Here is a 12,179-nt window from a genome sequence, read left to right on the forward strand (position 1 = left end):
ATGTATCCCTGATGTAGCCCAGGTGTAGCCCTATGAAGCCACGGTGTGGCCCTGATGTAGCTTTGAAAAAACCCATATTTATCCCTGATGTAGCCCAGTTGTAGCCCTTTGAAGCCACGGTGTGGCCCTGATGTAGCTTTGAAGAAACCCATATGTATCCCAGGCGTAGCCCTATGGTGTGGCCCTGATGTAGCTTTGAAAAAACCCATATTTATCCCTGATGTAGCCCAGTTGTAGCCCTGATGCAGTCAAGATGTACTGCAGATGTTACCCTGATACAGGACCTGGTATAGGACTGCTGTAGCCCAGATATAGCTTCCCTGATGAAACCCTGACGCTGCCCTGTTGTCATCCCGCTGTATCCCAGACATTGCCCAAAATGAAGCCCATATGTATCCCTGGTGTGACCCAGATGCATACCATGGAGTATTGCACAACATCTGCATAGCTTCCTGTTGAATCTGTATATATATATATATAAAAACCTTACTCACCAGGGACACAGACGATCTTGAATAATTTCATCAATGGTAGACGAGCCACTTCCTGCTTCGCTAATTTTTTAGATTTGGCTCTGGCTGTATAATCTTCTCCTTGGACTGTCACTTTCATTTCAAATTCCGGATTCTTAGGATCATTGGAACTACTGATTACTTCGTAAACCAACCCCGAAATTTTCTCATTCAGCAGCATGACAGGAGCTTTGGTGGATTTAACGTATCCAGATTCCGTGTCTGGTTTCACCTGCACGACTTCCATTTTAACATCAAAAGAGTTCTCTCCCATATCAGAACTCTCTGTGTCTACGGAATAATTAATAGGATTCATTTCCTGTTTCGGATTTGAATATTTTTCGTCAATTAATGGCAGTTTCATGTCTTCTGGGATGAATATTTCATCTTTTGTGGTCGCCGTCTCAGGAACGAATCTGTCGAAATCTTTGGTTTCGAAGCTAGCAGACGCCTCTGTATTTTCCATTTTCATATGTTTGATTTTTTCGTCTTCAGGATCGTAATATACCATATCGTCATTTGGAAGTGGATCAGCTTTTCCCAGCATCACCTCTTCTTCATTTTTTATCTCTGCCTCTTCTTGAGCTTTTTTCTCCTCGTCAGAAAGGATCGGTTCTTCAAATTTCTTCGTAATGTTCGAAGCTGGAACCCAAAATTCTGAAAAAGAAGTCACATAATCCATTGGTTTACAGAAACAAATCAAATCAAATTTCAAACAGTTACTGTTTCCAGCAAAATTGACAGAACTTGCATCAAAATTTTCCAAAATATTTTTTAATGCACTTTTGAAACATGCTGCAAATTTGAAATCTTTCACTATTAAATATCTGATTCTTCCACAAAAATCAACAAATATTAGAAACTTGGTTTTAAATCGTAAAATCACATTCATAAAAACTAAATCTTAATAAAAAATATGTTTGAAAAACTAATTATTAAATTGATATGAAAATTCCTGACTAGGGGATTACAGGGCTATAACAAAACTAATAGAAAAAATGCCTGAAAGAAAATATAATTTTACAGCAGTCTGCACTTTCCTGATATTAATGACGATTCTGGTATCTTTAAGTAGCTATATGAACAGAAAAATACTTGATGTTTTAACCTTTAGGGAAACATTTTGAATTTATCTGAAGCTAAATCTAAACAGGTTACAATAATGACTTTTTTTTTTAAATTTAAACTGTTAAAGGATCTATGATGTACATTCTGCAGCATACAGGGCCTCTTTTAGATGATTGGATTAATTTATTCATGTCAGCCCCCCTTGGACTTGCATAACTGACAGAGGAAACAATACAAAGATTGTCTATGCAGACTTAGATTTCGATATTAGACACAGTGCAGCTGTTTGACAAACACTATCTGAGATTTAGCTACACATAATTGATCTTGCTTCCATGAAAATTAAACCAGGCATTTCAATCACTAGCTACTTAAAGTTACCTCCCTTACTCAAAGAAGCTGCAGCCTGACGATTTTTTTAATTTGATTTCTTACCAAATCGTCTGCTTTTTTAACAGCCAAATTTAGTTTTTGGTCATCTTTCAAGAAAATGGAAATAGAAAATGAGGCCGAAATCATTTCTGCAAGAAAAAAAAACAAATTGATGTCATCATCTCCAATACAGATTTGTCGTGTACTCTATCAAAATAGCTAACAATTCCCTGCTAACAGGGCTATCTTTATGCTAGTCTTAGTGAACTTATATTTTCAATGGTTTCAATATTACATTTACGTGTTAAAATGGTGGACAGGCAAACTTTGCAATTATCAGAAACAAACTCATTATCTTATTTAGATTGAAATTTATCAGGAATATTCTGAACATTTTATCTGTAAGATCTGTATTTTTTGTGAATATTTAATTCAACTAGGTTTGATAAACATGTGACAAATATAGGAAAAGGGTAAAAACAGCTAGCAATGTTAAGATTCTTTAGAAATAAATCATGTTTGTAGAATAGGCTAGATTCCCATTTTCTTTTAAGTTTTCCTAAATTTGTAGTACAAACATTTAAAATATTTAGCTTAAGCTTTGGAGACTAAAACTGGATCATTAATATTAGATTTGTAACGTTTAAACATAAAATGCTAGATATGACTGTTCGAGAGGACCACATCCCAAGTGTCAATTGGCTGTCGACATCTTGAAAATTTATTACATCGTTCCTTATACGAGGTTCACTTGCTAAAGTGAGACATGGTAGAATTATGTATCTTTATGAAACGAACCTTCTCGGTCAGACCAATGTTAGATACTACTTAAAAACTCGGGACAAAAATGTTAAAGACAACTTCGACCACCGATAATTAGCTCTGACCCTGCCAAAACAGATTGAGATTGTTTCCGCAGGCAAATTAAAACCATACAGAAGGATAGTCATGAGTAATATCAATGGAAAATATTCAAAAAATAAAATATTTTTAAAATCAAGACTGAAGCAAACAAATTCTTAAATATATCAATTAAGAAATTATTTATTTTTCTCAATCGCAACCCATCAAATGAATATGAATATTTCAATGGAAAAAAGAAGTTTCAGTCTAAATATGTTTATATTCAGGTGAATTTTCTTGGAGGAAAGTGTGTTAATTTCAAACATGTCATTTTTTGTCTATGAATCCAAAATTATTCTAATACAAATGGCATTCGGTAAAAAGAAATTATTTTGAATATTGGAGAAATTAGATAGAAAAATGAAATTCTAAGAAATTATTGAACTGGAGATAAATTATAAGTGACAGTCCATTAGAAAGGTGTGATTTTGTGTACAACACTACCTGATAACTGTCATATATACCTCACACTACCCATCAATATCACACAATGACAATCACTCAGTGTGGATTCCATTGACATTCTTAATTGGCTTTAAAAAGGCTAATAATCAATTGATTGACTTATTAGAATTTCAGATATAATTCTAGTAATAATTTCCCCCGTCGACAATTATAATCGCTACAAGGAAATCCGATCACAAAAAAAGTGCCAGTACTGTTACGGTGATCGACGCAGATAATGACAGTGACAGAAGAATTGTCAGAAAACGAAACTGTGACACAAATTCAAAACACAAATTCTGAAATTACCTGACATGGAGTCTGCTTTAGCGATATTAGATCTCGTCATTCTGCCGCCTCGTCCTCTGGCAACCTTCTTCCTTGGCATCTTTTAATTTTTTAATACAATAAACACTAAAAACACTTTAAATTCGGGAAATTCAGTCGTGATTCCGATCGTTTCCGGTTTAGTTCTTACCGTCACTTCTCACGTGATAAAACGAGAACAAGTACCCGTAGTCTCTATTAGTAAGTCTTTAATTCTGAATTCAACTTTGGCTTTGGCTACGTTACTTACCGCACGTTTTAAGTCTTTACCATCCAGACTGAAGCAGACGATGTATATTAGATAAGTGATTATTCATATAGCAGTAGATTGAAATCTAACGGGATGGCGACTCCGACAGCCTGTGCCGTTACTTCTCGGCTTATATTCAGCATCACAGGATTTTTAGTGGGTCTCAGCGTTTTCTGTGTGTTTGGTTTCCATTTTCATAACTGGAATACAGCATTATGGGGCCTTGTATCAGGTAACACTCTTTAATTATTGTACTATACTAGAACTGTGCGTTATAACGTAATATTGGCCCGGTATTAGGGGTCATTATCACTCATATACCTCTCCGTTATAATGACGAAATGTTTCTGAGATTAATATGATATTTTTGGAAGGATTTTTGGGGTGAATGGATGTATGTGGTGTTGGGGTTGGGGGTTGGGGAGGGGGATCTCTATTAATGCCAGGAATTATTCTGCCATGCCATTGTTGACCTTTTTCTCTGGAAACTCAGTAGGTTCACAAGATATCATGGGATACAATTTATAGAATTTGGAACTAGGGGATATAAAGGGCACTAAGATTGTATAGCAAGGCAACCTAAACTGGATGAAACTTGGTAGCCATAGTAGAGTTTATTAGGGATGACAGACAGTTCCTTAGCTTACCATTACATCAAATAAATTAGCCAATCTAAAGGATGTAAGGGCTTTAAGCAAATGTAAGCCAAGAGAGACAGTAAGCCAACTTAGAGGACGAATGGGTTTAAAAGTTGTGATGAAAAATTCAAAACAATGATCAATATTGGTCTTTTTTGCCAACATAGATTCAGGCAACTGATGAAGAAAGCCAGCCTTGAGGGTATAAAAGATCTTGTAACAGTTGATCAACAAAGAGGAAGTCAGGGCTAATTTGTGTTGTGTTTTAAAAATGATAAAAAGCATGATGATGCAGGAAGAATATTGATTATAGATAATTAACATATACTATTGTTGTAATTGTCAGTGATAATTAATTAGAGTTAATTAGAGTTAATTAGAGTTAATTAGTACAAATCTCAATCAATGATTTCTCTCAATGCAGGTCTGAATTGAATGGTTATACCTGCTGTAGTTAGAAATATATATAATAATAAATATGATATGCCTTAATTTATTTGGTGTTAACACGGTTTTATAGAAACACTGGCCTAGGTTACAAGTATTTACCAATAATAATGTAAATTGCGGACACTCTGTTGATTTTTAGTGACTTCAAGGATCACTGATTTTATTTGTGTTGTTATTATAATTCTATTCAGGATCTGCAAAGTCATGCTTATATCTGCATTCAACTGTAATATAATACCAATATATCTACTTTAATAGGAAGGTATTTCATTGGTTGAACTAGGTAATATAAACTAAATATATAGATTTATATCCAGGAAGTTTGCAATGTACATAATATAATGAATACATGTATACTATATTATTAGTTATACAGACTGTCTAAAAGGGATGACAGTTGACCAACCAAAATAACAATAATTAAAGTTTGTATCCATGTGGACTCTCTTAAATGGTTGCCAAATTGACCAACCCAAATAAACAGATAAATTAGAATTAAAATAAGTGTTTTAAAAGTTCTCAATGTTTAAGGCCAGGGATAACAATTCAGCTGTCATATATAGTGAACCTTGTTTTTCAACCAAAATAGACAAGGATGTATCTAGAAAATGTCTGAGAGGGAGACCAAAAATGAGAGATGTCTCTCCGCTGTGAGCATCGCAGGGTCACAGCCTATTAAGAAGTAAGATGGCTTGAGATGAATTTAAGCATTTAGAGGGCTTAATTTTCACTTCAACATAAAACCTTTCACAGGCCCTCTCCCTAAATAAGCCACTGTTAACAGAGAAATGAACTTTGAAACCAGTTTATTAAAGGCAAGACTTTCGGTATTTTAGTCTAAACGTTGAAGTAATTATTTTGTATTTGTATGAGTTGATAAATTAGCTGTCCCAGATAGTGAACCCTGTTTCAATAATAACTCAGTTGTTAAATTATTTACTTTACGTCATACTGATCTGACTCAATTTTATTTTTATATACCAATGTCATTTTAACATACATAACTTATACAAATATTACTAAACAAGGTCATATCTCGAGCAATTACAATACTTTTATAACTAGTAGAATAGCTCAGTCAGTAGCGAGTTGCATTGTTGTCTGCTAGGTGATTAGGTGTTGTGTGTTCGAATCCTTAAGGTAAAATTCTGATGCCTGTGCCAGTGCTTCTGAGAATCGGCCCGGTGTTGAATCTCACCCCATTATACCTATTATTTCCTAGTATTGGAAATGGAGGTTATATAAAATGTCTTAAGGAGGAATTTTAAATATGGCAAATGAGTTTTATGTCGTACTTATTTGACTCCAAAATTGAAAATTTTAATGTGTACAAATTGATGCTATCAGTGTCCCCGATCTACAGATTTAGAAAACTTCTTTACAATCTCTTTTAGAGGATATTAGATATGGGCTAATGGAAACAGGGATACATGAAAACAGGGATAAATGGAAACAGGGATACCCGAAAACAGGGATACATGAAAACAGAGACAAATTAAAACAGAGATAAATGAAAACAGGGATACATGAAAACAGGGATACATGAAAACAGGAATAAATGAAAACAGGGATACATGAAAACAGGGATACATGAAAACAGAATACATGAAAACAGGGATACATGAAAACAGAGACAAATTAAAACAGAGATAAATGAAAACAGGGATGCATGAAAACAGGGATAAATGAAAACAGGGATACATGAAAACAGGGATACATGAAAACAGGAATAAATGAAAACTGGGATAAATGAAAAAAGGGATACATGAAAACAGGGATGCATGAAAACAGGGATACATGAAAACAGGAATAAATGAAAACAGGGATACATGAAAACAGGGATGCATGAAAACAGGGATACATGAAAACAGGAATAAATGAAAACAGGGATAAATGAAAAAAGGGATACATGAAAACAGGGATACATGAAAAGCCACAAATCTAATGAAGTGGATATAAATATAAAATGTGTATGATTTAATTGTTAATATTTAATATATTATTATAGTCAGGAAGATTAAACAGAGATAATAAAGATAAACTTTACAGGGGGTCATATTTAAACTTTTCACCCAGGTTACACTCTTAGTTTCAAATTAAAATCTTTATCCGTTTGTTATCTCCTTTCTTTCCCCTCATCATTACTTTATGGCTAATAATTGCAAAAGGAAGATGGCTAAACCTTTGACTCTGTGACTTAATCTATCAACATCACTTTCAAAGAGTCTTAATTGCTAATTATGTAATTTTCGTGTATTTGGTTTTCTCTGAAACATAAATTTTGGTTTGAAAATAATTTCCAAGTAGAAATTTTCACTGAAATCTTTAATTTAGCATTTTTATGATTTTGTATTTATCAGCATCCCTTTTGAAGATTTATTTTGTTTTCTCTTATATCTTAAATCTTAGCTATACAAATAATTTTGATAATTTTCACTGAAATCTGCAATTCAGCATCTTTTTAATTATTGATAACTTTTTTCAAAGATTTTTTTATAATCCTATAATTTTTGACATTTCAGCTAAATGTATAATTTGGTTATTATTGATATTATCAGTGACATCAGTTTAAGATAATGAAACCTATATCTAACTAGGGTAGGAAAAATAGATAATGAAATCTAGGTCACTTTTGACCTAATTAAGAACTAACCAGGGGACAAAGTTTAAATTTGAATCTGATACAGGAGCTGGGAGCATGTTAAAAGATAACCCCAGAGATTATAAATAGGATGTTGGACTATAAAAGATAATTAATTATGTAATATAGACTTATTAATTAGGTCAGGTGATACAGTAGTATATTAGATTGTTATCTTGATTTAACAAAGAAACCAACAGTTAAACATCTGCTCTGAATTCAGCCTCAGTCATCTGCTCTGAATTCAGCCTCAGTCATCTGCTCTAACAGGACAGTTTTAAGTAAACATCCTATCTTGGTTTCAGTTACTTTTGGTATTACAAAGTGTTTATGGTAACTTGATACAGCAAGCCCATATTCTTACCACTTAGTGCTCTGCTTTGTAGGCTGGATATAATATATTCCCTGGGGGTAGGGGGGTGGGGGGATGCCCTGGGGGCACCTCATCTTTAGGCAAAAGCATCATAAATGCCAATAAGCACACTAAGGTCAGTTGTCTTATTCGTAAGATCACACAATATGAAACTCTGAGTAACAACATGTTTTAGGTTCTGTTTTAGTTGTCTGATGATCACACAGCATGAAACTCTGAGAAACAACATGTTTCAGGTTCTGTTTTTAATATTTCTCATAATTGCCATCTTTGAATATTTCAGGACTAGCAGCATCTATTAGTATTTACATCCATTTTGGATATCAACGCCAGATTTTTGCTGCGTATCCCTACACACTACAACGGTTTATGTTAACAGGATGTTTTATACAGTTGGCCGGAGTTTGTGGTTTCGTGGTGTACCTTGTTCTGGGGATTACACAACACCAAGGTAAGTCAATTGGTTCTGTAGTATTTACAAGAGTTTGCATCATTCCAAATTTTTGTCAGGTGTCTGTGGTTTCTGAAAACATAGTTAAATCCTTAATAGTGATATCATTATCATCACATCACATCACAAGCCCTTTTTTAGTGTAAATACAAGACCTACATACAACTGATTAACTTGTCATCTACCTACCTACCTACCTACAACTGATTGAAAAAATGGAATGATGTAAATCATTGCTAACAATGTCCCTAATACATATATGAAGTTGAGAAAACCCTGTACAATCTCTTTAAATAAGGATAAGCTGATAAAGACAGGGATAACGTCTTGAGATAACATTTAGAAGTTGTTAATACTATTTGTATATCAGGATGAATGGATAAGAAATCTGAAAGAGTTTAAGTATATGTTATATAATTACTAAGAATGGTTCCTGTAACAAGATTAGAGTTTTATCTCTGTTATCTGAATATATTTATTGAATACCTTGTAGATAAGATCTTAATGTTTATCTGAAAATTGGTTTACTGGGTATTTAATAAAACAGGTCTATGTTTTTCAAAATTTGTTTTTCTTGTTTTTTGTCTGTAATAATATACTATTTTTTTTGATAAAGAGTTAGTGATAATGTATTATTGATTTAATGCCAAATTCTTTCAAACGACTGTAATTTAGAATCCTTCTTCAGAAAATACACATAAACGTTTGTTTTGTTAATTTGAATTAATAGAAGAATCAGCTAGAATTTTCAAAATGTTCTCTCGACTTATTTTATCTCATTATCATTCATAAAAAATATATTATGACACACCCACATGATTGACAGTGACCAGTAAATTGAAGCAATCCCTTTTTATGCCCATTTTTACAGTTTAAAAAAAAAATATTTTGAATTTTAATCAGAAGGGTTCATTTGTCTTGTCACATGATAAACCAGCGTTAATTCCCTATAACGATAACAAGATCCACATTTATTCCTGAAATATATTATTTTGTATTACAGGTTTAGTGGTTTATGGTGAGGGATATTTTTTAACCTGTGTATGGTGTGCTATGACATGGAAATGGGGATTTTTTCTCCTAATTTATGCCAGGATGTATAAACGTGTTTATATCAGTGAATGTACGATATTAACGCCCCATGCTGATCCATCCTGCCAACAAAAATCTTATGTTACAGTTTACCAATAGTCTACAGAATTCCAACTACAAACATTGTGATATAGATATATTGAGGCCCTGACTTGACAATTACGGGGCAACAGGCTGGGCAGGGGGAATAATTGTTCCCTCACCTGACCCTAAAAACATATATTTTTGAATGACGCTCCACTAGAATCAAAATGTTCTGATTTTTCCAAAAGACTTAATTGCAAGGAGCCCTACCCCCAGTTTTATATCAGGTTGGGTCTCTTCAATTCCAACTGTTATAGTGCTAATTTCAGATATAATATATAAATAGATTCCTCTAGATTCCCTCCCTTTCAATGGCTTCCTGAAACTTGATAGACTCTAAATAATGGAACTCAATTTATGGCATGCTACTCCTCAGTCTTTACACGTTTCAACAATTTATATTGTCATCATCATTCATAATTCCAATTTTTTTGAAGTATCAAAACCAACAGATAAATAAAATGCAGCCAACAAGCTGTAATTGCTGTAGACATTCATGATGAATAAGTTTTATCATTATTTTTCATGGGTAGAATTAAATACAGCCAAAATAAATAGAACTTGATGTGTTTAATCATTTGAACGAGGGATTTAATAATCTTCAATACCGGTATATTAGGGATTCAGGGTTTGACTCTAGTCTAGAAAAAGTTATTGATGTAACAATGAAGGTATGATTAAATCTATTATTAACATGATTTCCAGAAAGTATAATTAGAAATAGATGGTGAAATGTACAACACTCTTAGTGCCTTTATCTAAATATTGTTACAATTACAAATATATCCTCAATATAAAGTTTAGTCCTTGGTTTATAAAATCTACAATAATCTTGATAGACATTAGAGGTTAAACTTCCATACTTTGACTTGTACAGATTACTGTTTATCTTCCTTAAAGGGATTGTAAAGAAAGAAGATAAATTGCAGGAACCAGGATACCTGATTGAAAATTAGAATCTTAGAAAGATCAAGACATGAGGTTTGGCACTAAATTCAATTTAAAATTGATTCTATGTGCTTTACATTTTTTTGAATTTTGGATAAAACTAATAAATTGAATATTTACTTTTTTTTATTCTTAAAATGTTAATTGACGTGATGTTGCTGATTTGTTTAAGTTTGTTTGTTTTATTGTTATGTTAAAGAAAAAAATGAAAAGGAGTTATATGTCCTACTCTTCAGCACCTACTTGGAATATGTTGAAAAATAGGTTTGTGATATTACACACTTACACTTGTCTCCATCTTCACAATGTCAAGATATTAGACACAGTTTATAAAAACTTGACAGTATGAAGATGATCTATCTCTATTATATCACCTATGTTATCATTACATCTAGTGCCGGAGACAGTGTGTGAGCAGAGCTAACAATGGCCAACTAAAATAATCACAGTTAATATTTAAGATGAAAATGGCCAATGATAAGTTATCAGGGTTTTAGTTTTAATTGTTTAACAGGAGTCAGAATGATACACATGTTGATTTGTTTCATTATTTTAAGCCAAATGATACGCAATTTATAAATCTTTACTTTTCATCTTTCTTTCAATATTTGTATCTTTTACCAAAGATATATTTTTTATTTTATTCTATATTATGATTTTAGATGTAAAATATTTATGAATTTTATTTGATTTAGTTTTTAGCTATCTTCATTTTTAGATTTAGGCCTAAAGGATGTATATAATAACTGTTTATAACTTTATGGCCTAAAGCTACCCATTCATACAGTGAAAAGAAACAGTAGATATACCTGGTGTCAAAAATAACATAACAGAATCCTTATATAATCTGATAAATCAAAAAAACTTAGTAAGTATCCATAAATATGCAATTAACTATTGAAAAACTCTTAATATTAAGATTAGAATATAGTTTTATGATTAGTTAGTTTTCCAATTTTCCAGATTTGACAGGGATTCTGTTGTAACTTTATGACACCAGGTAAGCTGACTGATGAATATATACTCATATTGACCTTTCTTGAGAACTTAAATTCCCCCCCATATATAAAAGACTTGTACAAAGAAAAGCAAAAGTTTATATCACTACCCCCCAAAAAATGCTACAATAAGCTGGTAGTGAGAAGATATTTTTTGAATATAAACCATTAATAATGTATAATTAAAAGAAAACTAATTTTATTAAATGTTCAATGAATAATTAAAGATGTAAATAAACCTATATTATCATAGTCTACTTGTTAAATATAGGATTTTTTCTACTTGTTAAATCTACTGGTTTTTTATAATAAATTGTCCAATGAAATTGACTTCACTTTCTTCTTCAAATAATGCCAGTGATAATAAAACTGGATCTGGGGGTATTAGAAAAGGACAGGCTGAACTATAAAGGATGAGGGGGGGGGGGGGATCAAAGGGTAATATTTCCCCCCAAGGAAGACATTTGCTTGGTCTATCATTATAAGGCGTCCCAGTGGGTGTTAAGAAGATACTCTCCCATAAAAGCAACTGGGGCCTTATTCTCCAAAACTGAAATAAAATCAGGATTTTAAGAAATGCAGCAATCTGATTGGATAATAATGCTTTATTTAAAATCAATTTTAGTAA

At 32.6% G+C, this 12,179-nt stretch overlaps 2 protein-coding genes across 2 annotated transcripts; one reads left to right on the forward strand and one right to left on the reverse strand.

Annotated features, from left to right (window-relative positions):
- Positions 1 to 348: 348 nt before the first annotated feature.
- LOTGIDRAFT_166788 (hypothetical protein) lies at positions 349 to 3,648 on the reverse strand (the record flags this gene model as incomplete). Its single annotated transcript, XM_009064237.1, has 3 exons — positions 349 to 461; positions 495 to 1,169; positions 3,609 to 3,648. The coding sequence occupies 3 exons, from the start codon at positions 3,646 to 3,648 to the stop codon at positions 349 to 351; spliced, it is 828 nt and encodes a 275-aa protein (XP_009062485.1).
- Positions 3,649 to 3,765: 117 nt separating this feature from the next.
- Positions 3,766 to 10,748, forward strand: LOTGIDRAFT_235195 (hypothetical protein). The gene is made up of 3 exons (XM_009064238.1): positions 3,766 to 4,108; positions 8,262 to 8,429; positions 9,433 to 10,748. The coding sequence occupies exons 1-3, from the start codon at positions 3,970 to 3,972 to the stop codon at positions 9,618 to 9,620; spliced, it is 495 nt and encodes a 164-aa protein (XP_009062486.1). The 5' UTR covers positions 3,766 to 3,969; the 3' UTR covers positions 9,621 to 10,748.
- Positions 10,749 to 12,179: the final 1,431 nt, after the last annotated feature.

The sequence above is a fragment of the Lottia gigantea genome, assembly GCF_000327385.1.
Source record: "Lottia gigantea unplaced genomic scaffold LOTGIsca_61, whole genome shotgun sequence".
NCBI classification, from domain to species: domain Eukaryota; kingdom Metazoa; phylum Mollusca; class Gastropoda; family Lottiidae; genus Lottia; species Lottia gigantea.